We start from the raw sequence: 12,216 nt of genomic DNA, 5'->3' as shown, positions 1-12,216 counted from the left end.
ACGGTTGTCGAAACCCATTCACAGGGGATCTTGACGTATTATGAACCTCACCTGTAATTCTTTTTCAAAGATTAACCTCGCTCGGAAGTCGTAACGGCTCACGCAAAAGTCTTTGCATCTGCAGCCAAAAATTAACGCATGGAAAGGCTGCTGTGGTTCTTTTTTTTTTTTAACAAAAACATGTTTTTTAAAAAAGTTCTCATTCCATTAAAAAAAAAAAGAAAAAACAAACCAAAATCCCGAGCATCGGATATATTTCTGGGGAGGTTCCTGGTCATTTGGAACATAAGCTTTCTTCTTATACTAACCCCGGCGGGATTGGGAGACATTAACATTCGTTGCTGTAAATGCAAAAGGAGAAGGGCTAATTGTAATGGGGGGGTGGGGGCTGCGTGTTTTCATGTGCTGCTCCCCCCGCCCCCACAACAGTGGAAATACCGGACAGGAGTGGTGTGAATTGTGGCGGAAGAAATGTAGGGATGTGTCTAGTCCCACTCCTCCGCTGACGGCCGGGTCAGGGAAATCCGAATCAGGCGTGCCTCTGCAGCTCTGCCAAAGTCCTAGCAAAGTCCTCAGGGCAGGCAGGAGACCAGAAAGTGACTTCAGCAAGATATGTTTAGACTTTGCCTGACTCAGAGAATGCCAGAAAGCAGGTCCTTTATATAGGCCATGGGGTGTGGCTCCATGACTCAGCACTTATCCAGGCCTGCCCCTCCCTTCCTTCTGTTGCCTCCGTCTATCAAGTCTTCTGACGCGAAGGGTCACTCCAGTCGGCAGCTGTTGGTAATTGACTTCCCTCAGGCTCACATGCTGTGGAGGAGGGGGAGGGGTCTAGTTGCTCCGTTTGCCTGGGCATGGAGCCAGAGCTGGGGGCTGGAGATACTTCCTCCTCTTCAGCCTGTCTGGGCATGGAGCCAGGGCTGGGGCCAGGAGGCATACTAGGACATTCCTCTGTGTTCGGAAGCAGATAAGAAGGCCCCGGCTGTGGTGAGATCGGACGAGACACAACAGGATGATGAATGGAATAATTTGGTTTTTTGTGCTTGCAGCGCGTGTATATAGCCGTTTGTGATGATGCTACTTTAAGAATCGGGAATGTTAAGTCTTTCAGAGCGTCTTTTTATAATGCCAGCTACCTTTCGCTGCTGAAGAGTCCCCGACAATTGCTAATTTTTGTATCAGCAATGAATGCCTCAAGTTTGCACTACGTTCCAGCCCTCTTAGCTTCCTACTATGCATACCACTTTTATGAGGTATCTAACCACAACGCATTTAACCCTTCTGTTAAAATACTGATTTAAAAGACTTTTTTGGGGGACTGCTTTATGTATTCAGGCTAAAAAAAAGTAAGAGAATTCAAAAGAGGCCTAGAACTCTAATCTGAAATTGTAGATCTGCGTAAATTTGCTCAGAGGTTAGCCCAGTGGTGGGATTCAGACAGTTCGCACTACTTCGGAAGAACCGATTGTTTGTTGGAAGAAATCATTGTTAAATTACTTGAATCCCACCACTGGGTTAGTCCCACGTTCAACAGCCTTCCCGGATCATTACTTATATTCTTATTCTTTTTTTCTTTTTTTCTTTCTTTCTTTTTTTCTTTCTTTCTTTCTTTCTTTCTTTCTCTTTCTTTCTTTCTTTCTTTCTTTCTTTCTTTCTCTCTCTCTCTTTCTTTCTTTCTTTCTTTCTTCCTTCCTTCCTTCCTTCCTTTCCTTCCTTCCTTTTTGTTTCTTTCTCCCCTCTTTCTTTCTTCCTTTTTTCTTTCTTTCTGTCTCTCCTTCCTTCCTTCTCCTTCCCTCCCTCCCCCTCCCCTCTGACTATGGGGATATTTTGTTGATACTGTATTTTCAAACTCAACCATTCACTAACACCAAGAAGAAGAAAAAAGCAATAGAAATCATATTTCCCAGTGCCTTTATTATTTTCTCTTGGCAAAGAAGATTATTCTCATCGATACCGCCTTACATCTGTCTCCTAAAAAAAATGGTAAAGTGCCATTATCTTTTCATTTATATATTAAATTTCTGTGGATATAAACCGGGCAGTAGCAATTCAGTAGTAGAAGCTGGAGAGGGAGAGGCTGACACGCCGGCATGTCGCATTTATTTCCTATCCTGGGGATTTCCCAGATTGGAATTACAGTCGGGAGGGAATTCCAAAGATCCGCTTAATTTCAAAAACAGAGACTGCAAATTGCACCAAGTGGCTCTTTGTTTTTTTCAAAAAAAAGGATGACCATGGAAGACAAGTTAACAAGTTATATCTTTCCACCCATTCCAAACGAAGAGGGTTACGATATGTAACAAAGGGAAGCACATCACAAATTGGGCCGTTCTAGAAATATCAAAGACGTTTTTTGGTCCCGCCACCTCTGCCTGCCCCCCATCTGTCCATGAATTGGGCGGTAGGAAAGGCACGTTAGAAGATCCGCTTCAAAATTATCTCGGACTACACAAAGCTTGGCAGACCCGGCACCCAAAAAGCGTTGAAGGTTTTCAGGAGAACGTTGCTAATTCCTCGGGAGAATCTCCGAGGTTGATCCAGGAGGCCGCCAACAGAAGCAAAGCCGGACAGAGGCCAGGAGGGACAGAAGGATCACAGATCTGCTCCTCGGCTGGGTGAAATGAGCAGGACCCGTTTGTGGAGAATCATCGCATTGTGGCGCAGTCTTGAACTTCTGTCTGGGATCCATACGATGAATGGGCTCCCTGCTAAAAATAAAGCCAACGCTCAGGATGGGAGAAACACATTAGATCAGGGGTCTCCAACCATGGCAATTTGAAGACTTGTGGACTTCAACTCTCAGAGGAATTCTGGGAGTTGGAGTCCACAAGTCTTCAAATTGCCACGGTTGGAGACCCCTGCATTAGACCATGGATGTCTAACCTTGGTAATTTTAAGACTCATGGATTTCAACTCCCAGAATTCCCCACCAGCCAGCAAAGCAAAGCAAAGCATATCTGGCTGGGGAATTCTGGGAGTTGAAGTCCACGAGTTGCCAAAGTTGAACACTCCTGAAATTAAGACGGACATTTTCCTCCCAAGTTGACAGATTGATAAAAAATGAATCATGCATTCAGAGAAAATAATTTTAGTTTCTTTGTATAACAAGATACCTGAATTCATTCAACATTCATTCTTTCTCTCTCTCACACACACACAAATTATAATCCTTGGGCAATCTGGAGAGTCCACAAGCAATTCCACTACCAAGTTTGCCGTTAACTTTCTCTACTTCTGAAGGCCAAAGCTAAAACATTAAGGGGAATGTCGTTTTTAATTTAGTGGTTTGGGAACAAAGCGCAAACCGTATAAAAACAGATGGGAAGCGGCAAGCTTACCAGTTCGTAATCTTCCACGTATTTGTATTTCTTCTCTCTGTAGTAGTATCTTTTCTTCATAAAATACAGGACAATTATATCACAGAGGACAGTGGCCTAGGTGAAATTTCAAGGAATTTATTTTAAGAAATGAAATCTTCCAAAGTTCAGGAACTTTTTAAAAAATTGCTCGGGGAGGAGAAAAAAAAAATAAAGTTTCTTACCACACCAAACAGGGCCAAGGCAGATCCAATATTGATCATAGTAGGGATGATATCAAACTTCCCAGCCTAAGACATATGAATAGAAGCAAACTATTCTATTATATCTCCTTAAGGACACTGCAGAGATTATCTATATTGTTTTCGACTCGCACAATGAACTAAAGCTGTGATCTGACGTTGTCATGTGTGACTCTTATTGGTGGCGGTTTATGCGTCATGATTAATGGCTTAGAGCAACATTTCTGAACTGAAACTGCTTTCCAAGAGTACAGATAAGTTACAAAACGTACAATTTCCCAAAAACTTACCGTGCCAAATACCATGATGTCAAAGCGTATGCCATAAGCCTTGATGAGTGTCCGATACTCATTGCTGGGAGAGGTCCGGTAGTATTTTGCAAACCTAAACCGGAGAAAATAAGTAAAATTCAATCCAATGATGATGACACCATTAGAGTAACATTTCTAGGCTAGAAATACACTCCCCCCCCAAAAAAAACCAAATATTTTAAGTCTCACTACCTTTCCAAGATTGATGGGCCATTCATGTATATCCCCAAGAACTTCATAGTTATTACAAAATATTATCCTTCTCAGTAAAAGTTTAGTCGAAAATAGAATAGAATAGAATAGAATAGAATAGAATAGAATAGAATAGAATAAAAGAACAGAACAGAATAGAATAGAATAGAATAGAATAGAATTTTTATTGGCCAAGTGTGATTGGACACACAAGGAATTTGTCTTGGTGCATACGCTCTCGGTGTACATAAAAGAAAAGATACGTTCATCAAGAATCATAAGGTACAACACTTACTGATAGTCATAGGGTACAAATAAGCAATCAGGAAACAATATCAATATAAATCATAAGGATTGCCAGCAACAAAGTTACAGTCATAAGTGGAAAGAGATTGGTGATGGGAACGATGAGAAGATTAATAGTAGTGCAGATTCAGTAAATAGTCTGACAGTGTTATTTGTTTAGCAGAGTGATGGCCTTCGAGAAAAAACTGTCCTTGTGTCTAGTTGTTGTGGTGTGCAGTACTCTGTACATCGTTTTGAGGGTAGGAGTTGAAACAGTTTATGTCCAGGATGCGAGGGGTCTGTAAATATTTTCCCAGCCCTCTTTTTGACTCGTGCAATATACAGGTCCTCCATGGAAGGCAGGGTTGCCTGCTACGATCATACAAAATCAAAATACCACTTCAAGTAGCTTCTCCCAGTTAAAACAAACTTGGAAATATATTTTACACATTATCTAGCAGCAGCTCCTTCACCAACTTTAGCATGAAGCAGTAAGAATCACCAAGGAGAAATCATAAAATTAAAAAACACAAAACAAAATACTGTTTTGGCATAAAACGGTAAAAGTCACCATGTCAGATCTCAAATTCTCCAGAGATAAAAGCATCTGCGTTTGGTGCAGAAACGAAATCAGCCTCCGGAGTCATCGAGTCGCCCAGTTCCAGGCGAGATGTCCCACCACCAACTTCCAGCTTTGGCTGCTCAAACGGCCTTACCTGAAGTTGTATCCTGGGGAAACGGAATGGGCAGAATCCTTGTTGTCAATTCGCCGAAAGGAATACTTCGGCACGCAACGGGAAGCCGAGTTGTCCAAGTTGCAGTCCCATCGGATCTGCAGGCCCATCACGCCACCCTGCAAAAGGACATGGAGCAAACAGGCGCAAAGGCTACTACCATCCTTGACCAACACCTGTCTTAGCTTTCGCTGGAGCTGATGGCTCCAAATTTCAATGGATTTTGGGGGGTCAACTCTACAATAGCTGTTAATTGCCGCCTTTGGCAGGAGTAAGGAAAACCCAAATCAAATGAAATGGCTCCTCCTTGCCTGGCCCAGCGTGTTTTTGGACCTACCTCAATGGCCATCTCTTGGAAGTTCTGGCCAGCGGCTTCAACTATGTCCCCGAGGCGAAAAATCGGGCAAAATGGATCAGTTTTGGTGTTGTATTTACAGTTCTTGAGGTAGGTGTGATTGATGGTGGGAAGAATGTTTCTCCTAGAAGAGAAAAGGTTTCTGGGTTTATGCACCTCGACGGAGCCCATGTTCAGGTGCTAAGTAACCCCCAAGTAGGTCTGTCGTAACGTTGCTCACTAATATACATCACTATGTATATGTTGTGTTTTCTCACTGCTTCAACTGTCTTTTCATCAAAATAGCGCCAGTGTTTTACGGAGCCATTTTGCATAACCCATCTAACTCCCCCCAAATTTCTCCTCCTAGCCCCCCCCTCCAACCAAAAGAGATTTTTTAAAGAAAAATACACATACTTCGTAAAGTTGAACTTTGGATACCAAATATTGTTCTTCACAAGAAGGGTAAATTCCTCAGCATTCCTCAAGAAAGCTGGCCTGGCAGTGATTGAGCGAAAGAGAGGGAGACGAAAGAAAGGAAAAAAAAGAAGCATTTGTGAAAAGATCCAGTTTCTTACAGCCAAAGTTTTAATTCTTGCCCTTCACCATAAAACACCTCGATTTCAAACTTAGCATCGCTACCCTTTCAAAAAGGACTTCGAGACCCAATGAGATGTGAGGGCAGGGTTTGATAAACGCTAAACCAAGGTCTGTTTTAGTTCAGTTTCTCCGAAGAAACCACAATCTTGGAAAATAGCACTATCTGGACAAATGTCTATGAAGATTCTCAGTCAACTAGGTCACGGTTGTCTCAAAGGTGCTTTTTCAAAAGACAAAAAGTTTTCCTCAAGGGGAAAAAAGCCACAATCCAGGTACCTTTTGAAAAAGCACCTTTGAGACTCTGTATTTGGACAGTTGGTTTTGTTTTCCTGCTGGAACCCGAGTGAATACAAACGTAAGCCAGGATTTTAATTCCAGACATATTGTGAAGACAAGGAGCTGGCGTCATCAAATAATTCAGCAAGGTGCTGTTTCTAGAAAGGGTTGCCTTCCACATCCTGCCACTGCCTTCCTCCTCCTCCTCCTCCTCCTCCTCCTCCTCCTCCTCCTCCTCCTCCTCCTCCTCCTCCTCTTCCTCCTCCTCCTCCTCCCTTCACTTACTTGGGTAAGTTTTCATCATTCTCCACTGGACACCAAGCAAAAACCTCGCACGTCTTAATGGGGGGATCTGTATGGTTGTACACTATGCATTTTCCGGTCTGAATACCTGAAGGGATACAGAATGGATATCATAAAGTTGGAAGGAAGCTGGGATCATCTCAAGACAGCAAATGTGAAGTAGAAGGGGGGGAGCCTTAAGCTTCACCCCATGCCGAGCCATTAAATGCACCACCCCATGTAAGATGTTAGCCAGGCCAAACTCTGAACAGTATCTTCTGTTCAGTTCTGTTTCACGTTTTACAGCAACATCGTACATTTTCTGCTGGAAAAGTGGTCGCCTCCTATCTAAAGAGGCTTTCAAAGGGAAGGGGAGACCCTCTCAAGATGAAAAGCATGACTCCTACCACTGCTGTGGGTGCTGACATAGCCTTTTTGGCAGTCTCCATCCGACGTGCACGTGGTGGTCTTATCTGGGAGCTGGATAGGAAGAGCAGCGAAGAGATAAAGAAAGAATCTCTTATCTGTTCTGCAGTTCAAAGATCTCTTTGAATGCATTGCCGACTTTGGCTACCAGTCCCTTGGAAATATGGGGTGTCCTTGACATACGACCACAATGGGGAATAGAATTTCCATTTCTAAGGAAGGCAGTTGCCAAGTTGCACCCAACCTTGCAAGCCTTTTTTTTTTTTTTGGTCACGGTTCTTAAGCAAAACATTGCCGTTGTTAAGTCAATGCTGAATGCCAAGCGCCCACATTTTGATCGCTTGATGGTGTAACTTAGACATTCTGCAACTCATAGAAATTGTGCAATTATCCATTTATCCTATACTTTGCTCCCAGGACATGCAAGGCAAAAAATAAAAGCTGGGATGTAGACCAGGTAATATCTCCTGACCCTTTCCGAACTCGGCTCCCAATTTTTTTTGTTTCTCAGAGAAAAGCTACACAAAAATCTGATGGTAAGCCACCGCTGCCTCAGCCTACCTCTGGACAAAGCCCCTGGGTCTGGTTCAACGTGACGATCATATTTGTCATGATGAAAACCGAGTTCTCAGCCTAAAGAGAGGAAAGAAGCAGGATGGGGAAACGAGCTAAAATGGTGAAGACGTTTGATCTGGATTTGAAGCCTGAAAATGCAACATCAAGACTGACTTCCTTTTGGAACGAAGCGTCCCTTGGATTAAAGATGCGTCTTTGCAGACTACGAGAAAAACATTTCACCGCTCGTTACTTAACAAGTCTGCGTTTTTCCAGCTGCTGGAAAGTGTCACCGTTTAGATAGGACCAATCCGTTTCCATGAGAAGTGAAAGATTAATTTAAAGATATTTATCCTGGGGTTAAGTGCAGGATGAGTTTCATGTTATAGGGAGAAAAATATGGAACTGGTAGATAAGGAATTTTGGAGCGAATGCAACTATGAGGTTGCAGAGACAGTTTGGAGACAGATGGACAAAAATTTCTCCACTCATCTCGTATTTCATGCAGCGTTGCTACCACGTTAGCTAAAAACATCGGTGGTTTCTCATAGAACCTAAACATCATTATCCAAAGATGCTCACAACAGGAACTAGAGGTTGCAAACCAAGAGATCTGTTGTACTCTGTTAGTAGAGGTTAAGGGAAGGAATCCCTCTAAAGCTGCCAAAACCACAAGATTGGTCTCACATGGGCTCACCTGAGATGGGATCACGTAATCCGCCACATCCCAAACCCGGGGTCCCAAGTCGGAGGTGTTGGTCATGGTGACGCCTTTCACCTTGGTGGTTACCGAACTCACCACCGAGTCGGTGTCTTGGTAGCCTTTTTCCCACACAAAGACCCAACTGCAAGGAAGAAGAAAAATTTCTCAATATGGCTGCCTCAGAGAGAAAGAAAATGGGTTTACATATTGTTTGTGTGTCTGAGCTTGTATATTTTTCTTTAATTTCTTAGTGCTTAAGTTCTTAGATAAGATAGATAGATAGATAGATAGACATAGATGATATAGTGATAAAGAGATAGATGATAGAGATAGATAGATGATATAGTGATAAAGAGATAGATGATATATATATATATATATATATATAGAGAGAGAGAGAGAGAGATGATATAGTGATAAAGAGATAGATGATAGAGATAGATAGATAGATAGATGATATAGTGATAAAGAGATAGATGATAGTTAGAGATAGAGATAGATATAGATGATAGATAGACCAACATAGACAGATAAGACATATAGATGAGAGATGATAGACTAACACAGACAGACATAGATAATAGAAAGACCAACATAGACAGACATAGATAAGATAGATGATACACATAGGTAGGTAGGTAGGTAGGTAGGTAGGTAGGTATAGATGATAGATATAGTGATAAAGAGATATAGAGATAGATAGATAGATAGATAGATAGATAGATAGATAGATAGATAGATAGATAGATAGATAGGGCTGATCTTGTCTCTGTGTAGTTTATCTCGCCATCTATTTTAATGACAATATTGTGTATTTTTCATTTAAGGGAGGATAAGCTAGCCTGGGAGAGTGGACTTGCTGAATCTATGATGAGGAGAAACATTTTATTTTATTTTATTTATTCGCCAAACAAAAATTACAAATTTGAACAAACAAAATGAAAAAAAACCCCTAAAATGTGTCAGGGACAATCGGCACGTTCATGCCCTTATGCAGCCCCCACCCCCTTAGGAACCTCTTAAAATACGGGATGATGTCCTCAGAAGTTAAATATCAATTTGTTACTGAAAAATTTTGTGGTGCTTTTACTTTTCTGTGACATTTATAGACATTTGCAGCCAGGTGCTTTCACTCCAGGGTCTTGTCAGAAGCCCAGTCAGCTGGGAAAAGATTTTCAGTCAGGAAGGCATCAACACTGAACTGAGGAAAAAAACATAAAAAAACCCGATGCAGTTCAAGATGCTGCCATTTCCAGCCAATGGGAGGCCATCTGAGAAAACTGAGGCCGTGTGGCTGGGGGAACAGCCAATGAAACAGTGGAGCCCCCCAAACTGGGCAACCAATCGGCTGTTTTGGCGGGAAAAAACGGCTATAAAAGGGGCAGCAGGCGAGGGCATTTCTCAGAGAACTGAAGAGGAGAGGCCAGAGCAAGAAGAGCAGCCCTGAAGGGGCAAAAGAGCTGAATCCTGTCCAAAGTCACTCCTTGCTGAGCCACTGAGCTGAAGTCCCTCCAGGCTGAAGTCTTGAAGAGATCAGAAGGAGCCAAAGAGCTGGAGGACCAAAGAATCCAGAGCAGCAGCTTTGAGGGGCCATGGAGCTGACTCTATGCCACTCCAGAAGCATCTGGGCTGGAGACTGAAAAGGCTAGAAGGGCCAGAAGAAGCAGCCTGAAGCACTCTTAAGTCACTCCCCACCGAGCTGACTGACATCATCCAGACCAGTGGTCTCCAACCTTGGCAACTTTCAGATTTGTGGACTAAGCTTTTCTGGCTGAGGAATTCTGGGGGTTGAAGTCCACAAGTCTGAAAGTTGCCAAGGTTGAAGACCCCTGATCCAGACTGAAGGGGGTGGGGCTTGGAGTGGCCAAAGAGCTGGAGGTCCATTAAGGCCAGAATGGCCAAATAAGCTGTCCTCTGCCTTAATGAGGCACCTCAAGACCCAGTTGGGCTTGAGGATATGGGGGACAAAGGAAGTTGGAGGAAGAAGAGGATGAGGAAGGCCAACCTGCTCAGCCAAGGAACCTGCCAGCCTCTCTGGGGAGGGGGTGCTGCAACGACCACCCCCCTCTTGCTGCTACTGCTGCCTTCCTGAGAGGTAGATCCACTGAGCCAAGCAGCTTGTGTGAATCCGACCCTCCCTGGGAGTGAGAGCTGAATCCTGCCAACATTTTAGGTATTGTTGAGTATCTAAAGCTTTTGAGGAACAAACTTGCAATAAATCAAGCCTAGAAGACAAAGCCTCCCTTCAATTACTTTCGTTTTGAGTAATAGCTGAAGGCAAGTCCCAAAGGAAGGGAAGGACACGAAGGCTGGCGTGTTTCTTCTTGGGGCAAACCAGGAGTAAGAAATATGAGTTTTCCCTACGTCAACATAGTTTGGCGTTAGAGGAAAAAGACTAGAAGCCAAATTGCCGATAAAGCGGCAGAGACTGGAGATAAGTCCAGGCGTTGCGGGGAAGAGTTTGGCTCAAGTTTTGCCAAATCAAATCTGGGGAGGAGATCGGTTGCCCCAGTCTCTGCTGTGGGAATCAAACCGGACCCAGGCAGCCGTTCAACCATCCCCCCGGCTGTGCAAAACTCATTTCTGGAGGGGTTTTTAATGAGGGAATCCCAGCCCGGGAATAGGGCGTCGCCCTCTACGCCCGTTTGAAACTTGCGAAGTACTTCCGAACTAGTTAAGGTGCTAGTTCCTAAGAATCGCGCTAAAAAGAGAGAGACTCGCGCCTTCCTTACCCGATGACGTAGGCCAAAATAGCCAGCTGGACCAGCCGGTTCATGACCCCCACTTTGCGGCTCTTGATGGACACGATCCTCGGGGTGTCGTACTCGAAGAGGAAGTTGTAAAGCGCCCCGCAGCGCTTCCCGGAGTTGTCCATGGCTGCCATCTGCTCGGAAGAAGCGACGGGAGAGACGCGGGGTCAGCAACCCGGAGCCGCCCGCCGCATGTTGCAAGAAACGCCGGGCCGCCTCCAGCCGGGAAGGGCTTGCGACATGCGGCCGAGGCGTGTCCCTGCTCTCCGATTGGCTGCAAGGGGGACCAGGGGCTCCCCACCCGCCGACCATCCTTGCCTGCGAAGCGGACGCGGTGGAAAGCCACACGGATCCCCGAAGCGTCTCTGCGCAAACATCGCGTAGCATCTCCGAAGGTGAAGAAGTGCAATGCGATCTGACCACGGGAAGGATGATGGGAACTGAAGTCCCCCCTTCAGTAGAGGGTTAAAGGATGCTGAAGTTCCAACCTTGGGAACTTTAAGCCTGGCGGACTTCAACTCCCAGAATTCCCCAGCCAGCTTTGCTGTCCTCCAGGCTTAAAGTTCCCAAGGTTGGAGACCCCTGCTGTAGGCAGCCGTGAAGGCATCCCGCTCTGCCTCGTTTTTTTAAAGAGGAATTACTTTTAGCGGAAACCACTGTAGAGATTAAAAAAGTGGTTCCATTTCCTGGAGGTGAAGCAATATCTTGCACTGCACGCAGAGTGTTTGTTAGGGGCACAGAAGCCCTGCCAAAATAAAGTTGTCACCCCATTTACACAGCCGGGGTCTCTGAGCTCAGATCTTCCCTGGGTAACTTCCAAACCGTTCGCTCTGGCTCACCAGTTCATTAAATAACGTTGAGATATCACACAAGGTGGCTAAGGTGGAATTTAATCGGGCTGCCACATAAATCAAGCCGCTTAATGAGGCTGCAAATTTTATGCATGTGCTAATTGTGAAATAATTATTCAGCCTGAATTCTTAATGCACGCTTGCTTGGTGGTTCAGCATGACTCTTGCTGCTTATTTTAAGTCGGAATCAATGGACCAAGAGAGCGATTCAGATCCCAGATAAACCTACCTGTAGACCCAATAGGTCCTTCTCCGACAGCAAAAACAGAACTGGACTAGTTGCCAAGCCTTTAGTTGGCTTTTTTATAATTAAGTCTAAATACCCTCATGAAATTGCCAACTGGAATTGCTGGTTCAC

General features: G+C 44.3%; 1 protein-coding gene across 3 annotated transcripts; it reads right to left on the bottom strand.

The window, feature by feature from the left end:
• Window positions 1-1,894: 1,894 nt before the first annotated feature.
• P2RX4 (purinergic receptor P2X 4) lies at window positions 1,895-12,201 on the bottom strand. 3 transcript variants are annotated; one of them, XM_058158199.1, is made up of 13 exons: window positions 11,326-12,201; window positions 10,990-11,141; window positions 8,252-8,399; window positions 7,561-7,632; window positions 6,981-7,053; window positions 6,577-6,682; window positions 5,833-5,913; window positions 5,419-5,560; window positions 5,064-5,200; window positions 3,850-3,943; window positions 3,542-3,607; window positions 3,339-3,434; window positions 1,895-2,708 (listed from the first exon to the last, which is right to left on the bottom strand). In XM_058158199.1, the coding sequence occupies exons 1-13, from the start codon at window positions 11,392-11,394 to the stop codon at window positions 2,646-2,648; spliced, it is 1,299 nt and encodes a 432-aa protein (XP_058014182.1). In that variant the 5' UTR covers window positions 11,395-12,201; the 3' UTR covers window positions 1,895-2,645. The 3 variants fall into 3 exon arrangements, with proteins under 3 accessions (XP_058014182.1, XP_058014183.1, XP_058014184.1); XM_058158200.1 differs by having other exon boundaries at window positions 1,895-2,705; XM_058158201.1 differs by lacking the exon at window positions 11,326-12,201 and adding an exon at window positions 9,348-9,458 and having other exon boundaries at window positions 10,990-11,129.
• Between the last annotated feature and the right edge of the window lie 15 nt (window positions 12,202-12,216).

This window comes from Ahaetulla prasina, chromosome 15 (assembly GCF_028640845.1).
Source record: "Ahaetulla prasina isolate Xishuangbanna chromosome 15, ASM2864084v1, whole genome shotgun sequence".
Classification (NCBI taxonomy): domain Eukaryota; kingdom Metazoa; phylum Chordata; class Lepidosauria; order Squamata; family Colubridae; genus Ahaetulla; species Ahaetulla prasina.
This window is presented reverse-complemented; position numbering and strand designations above follow the sequence as displayed.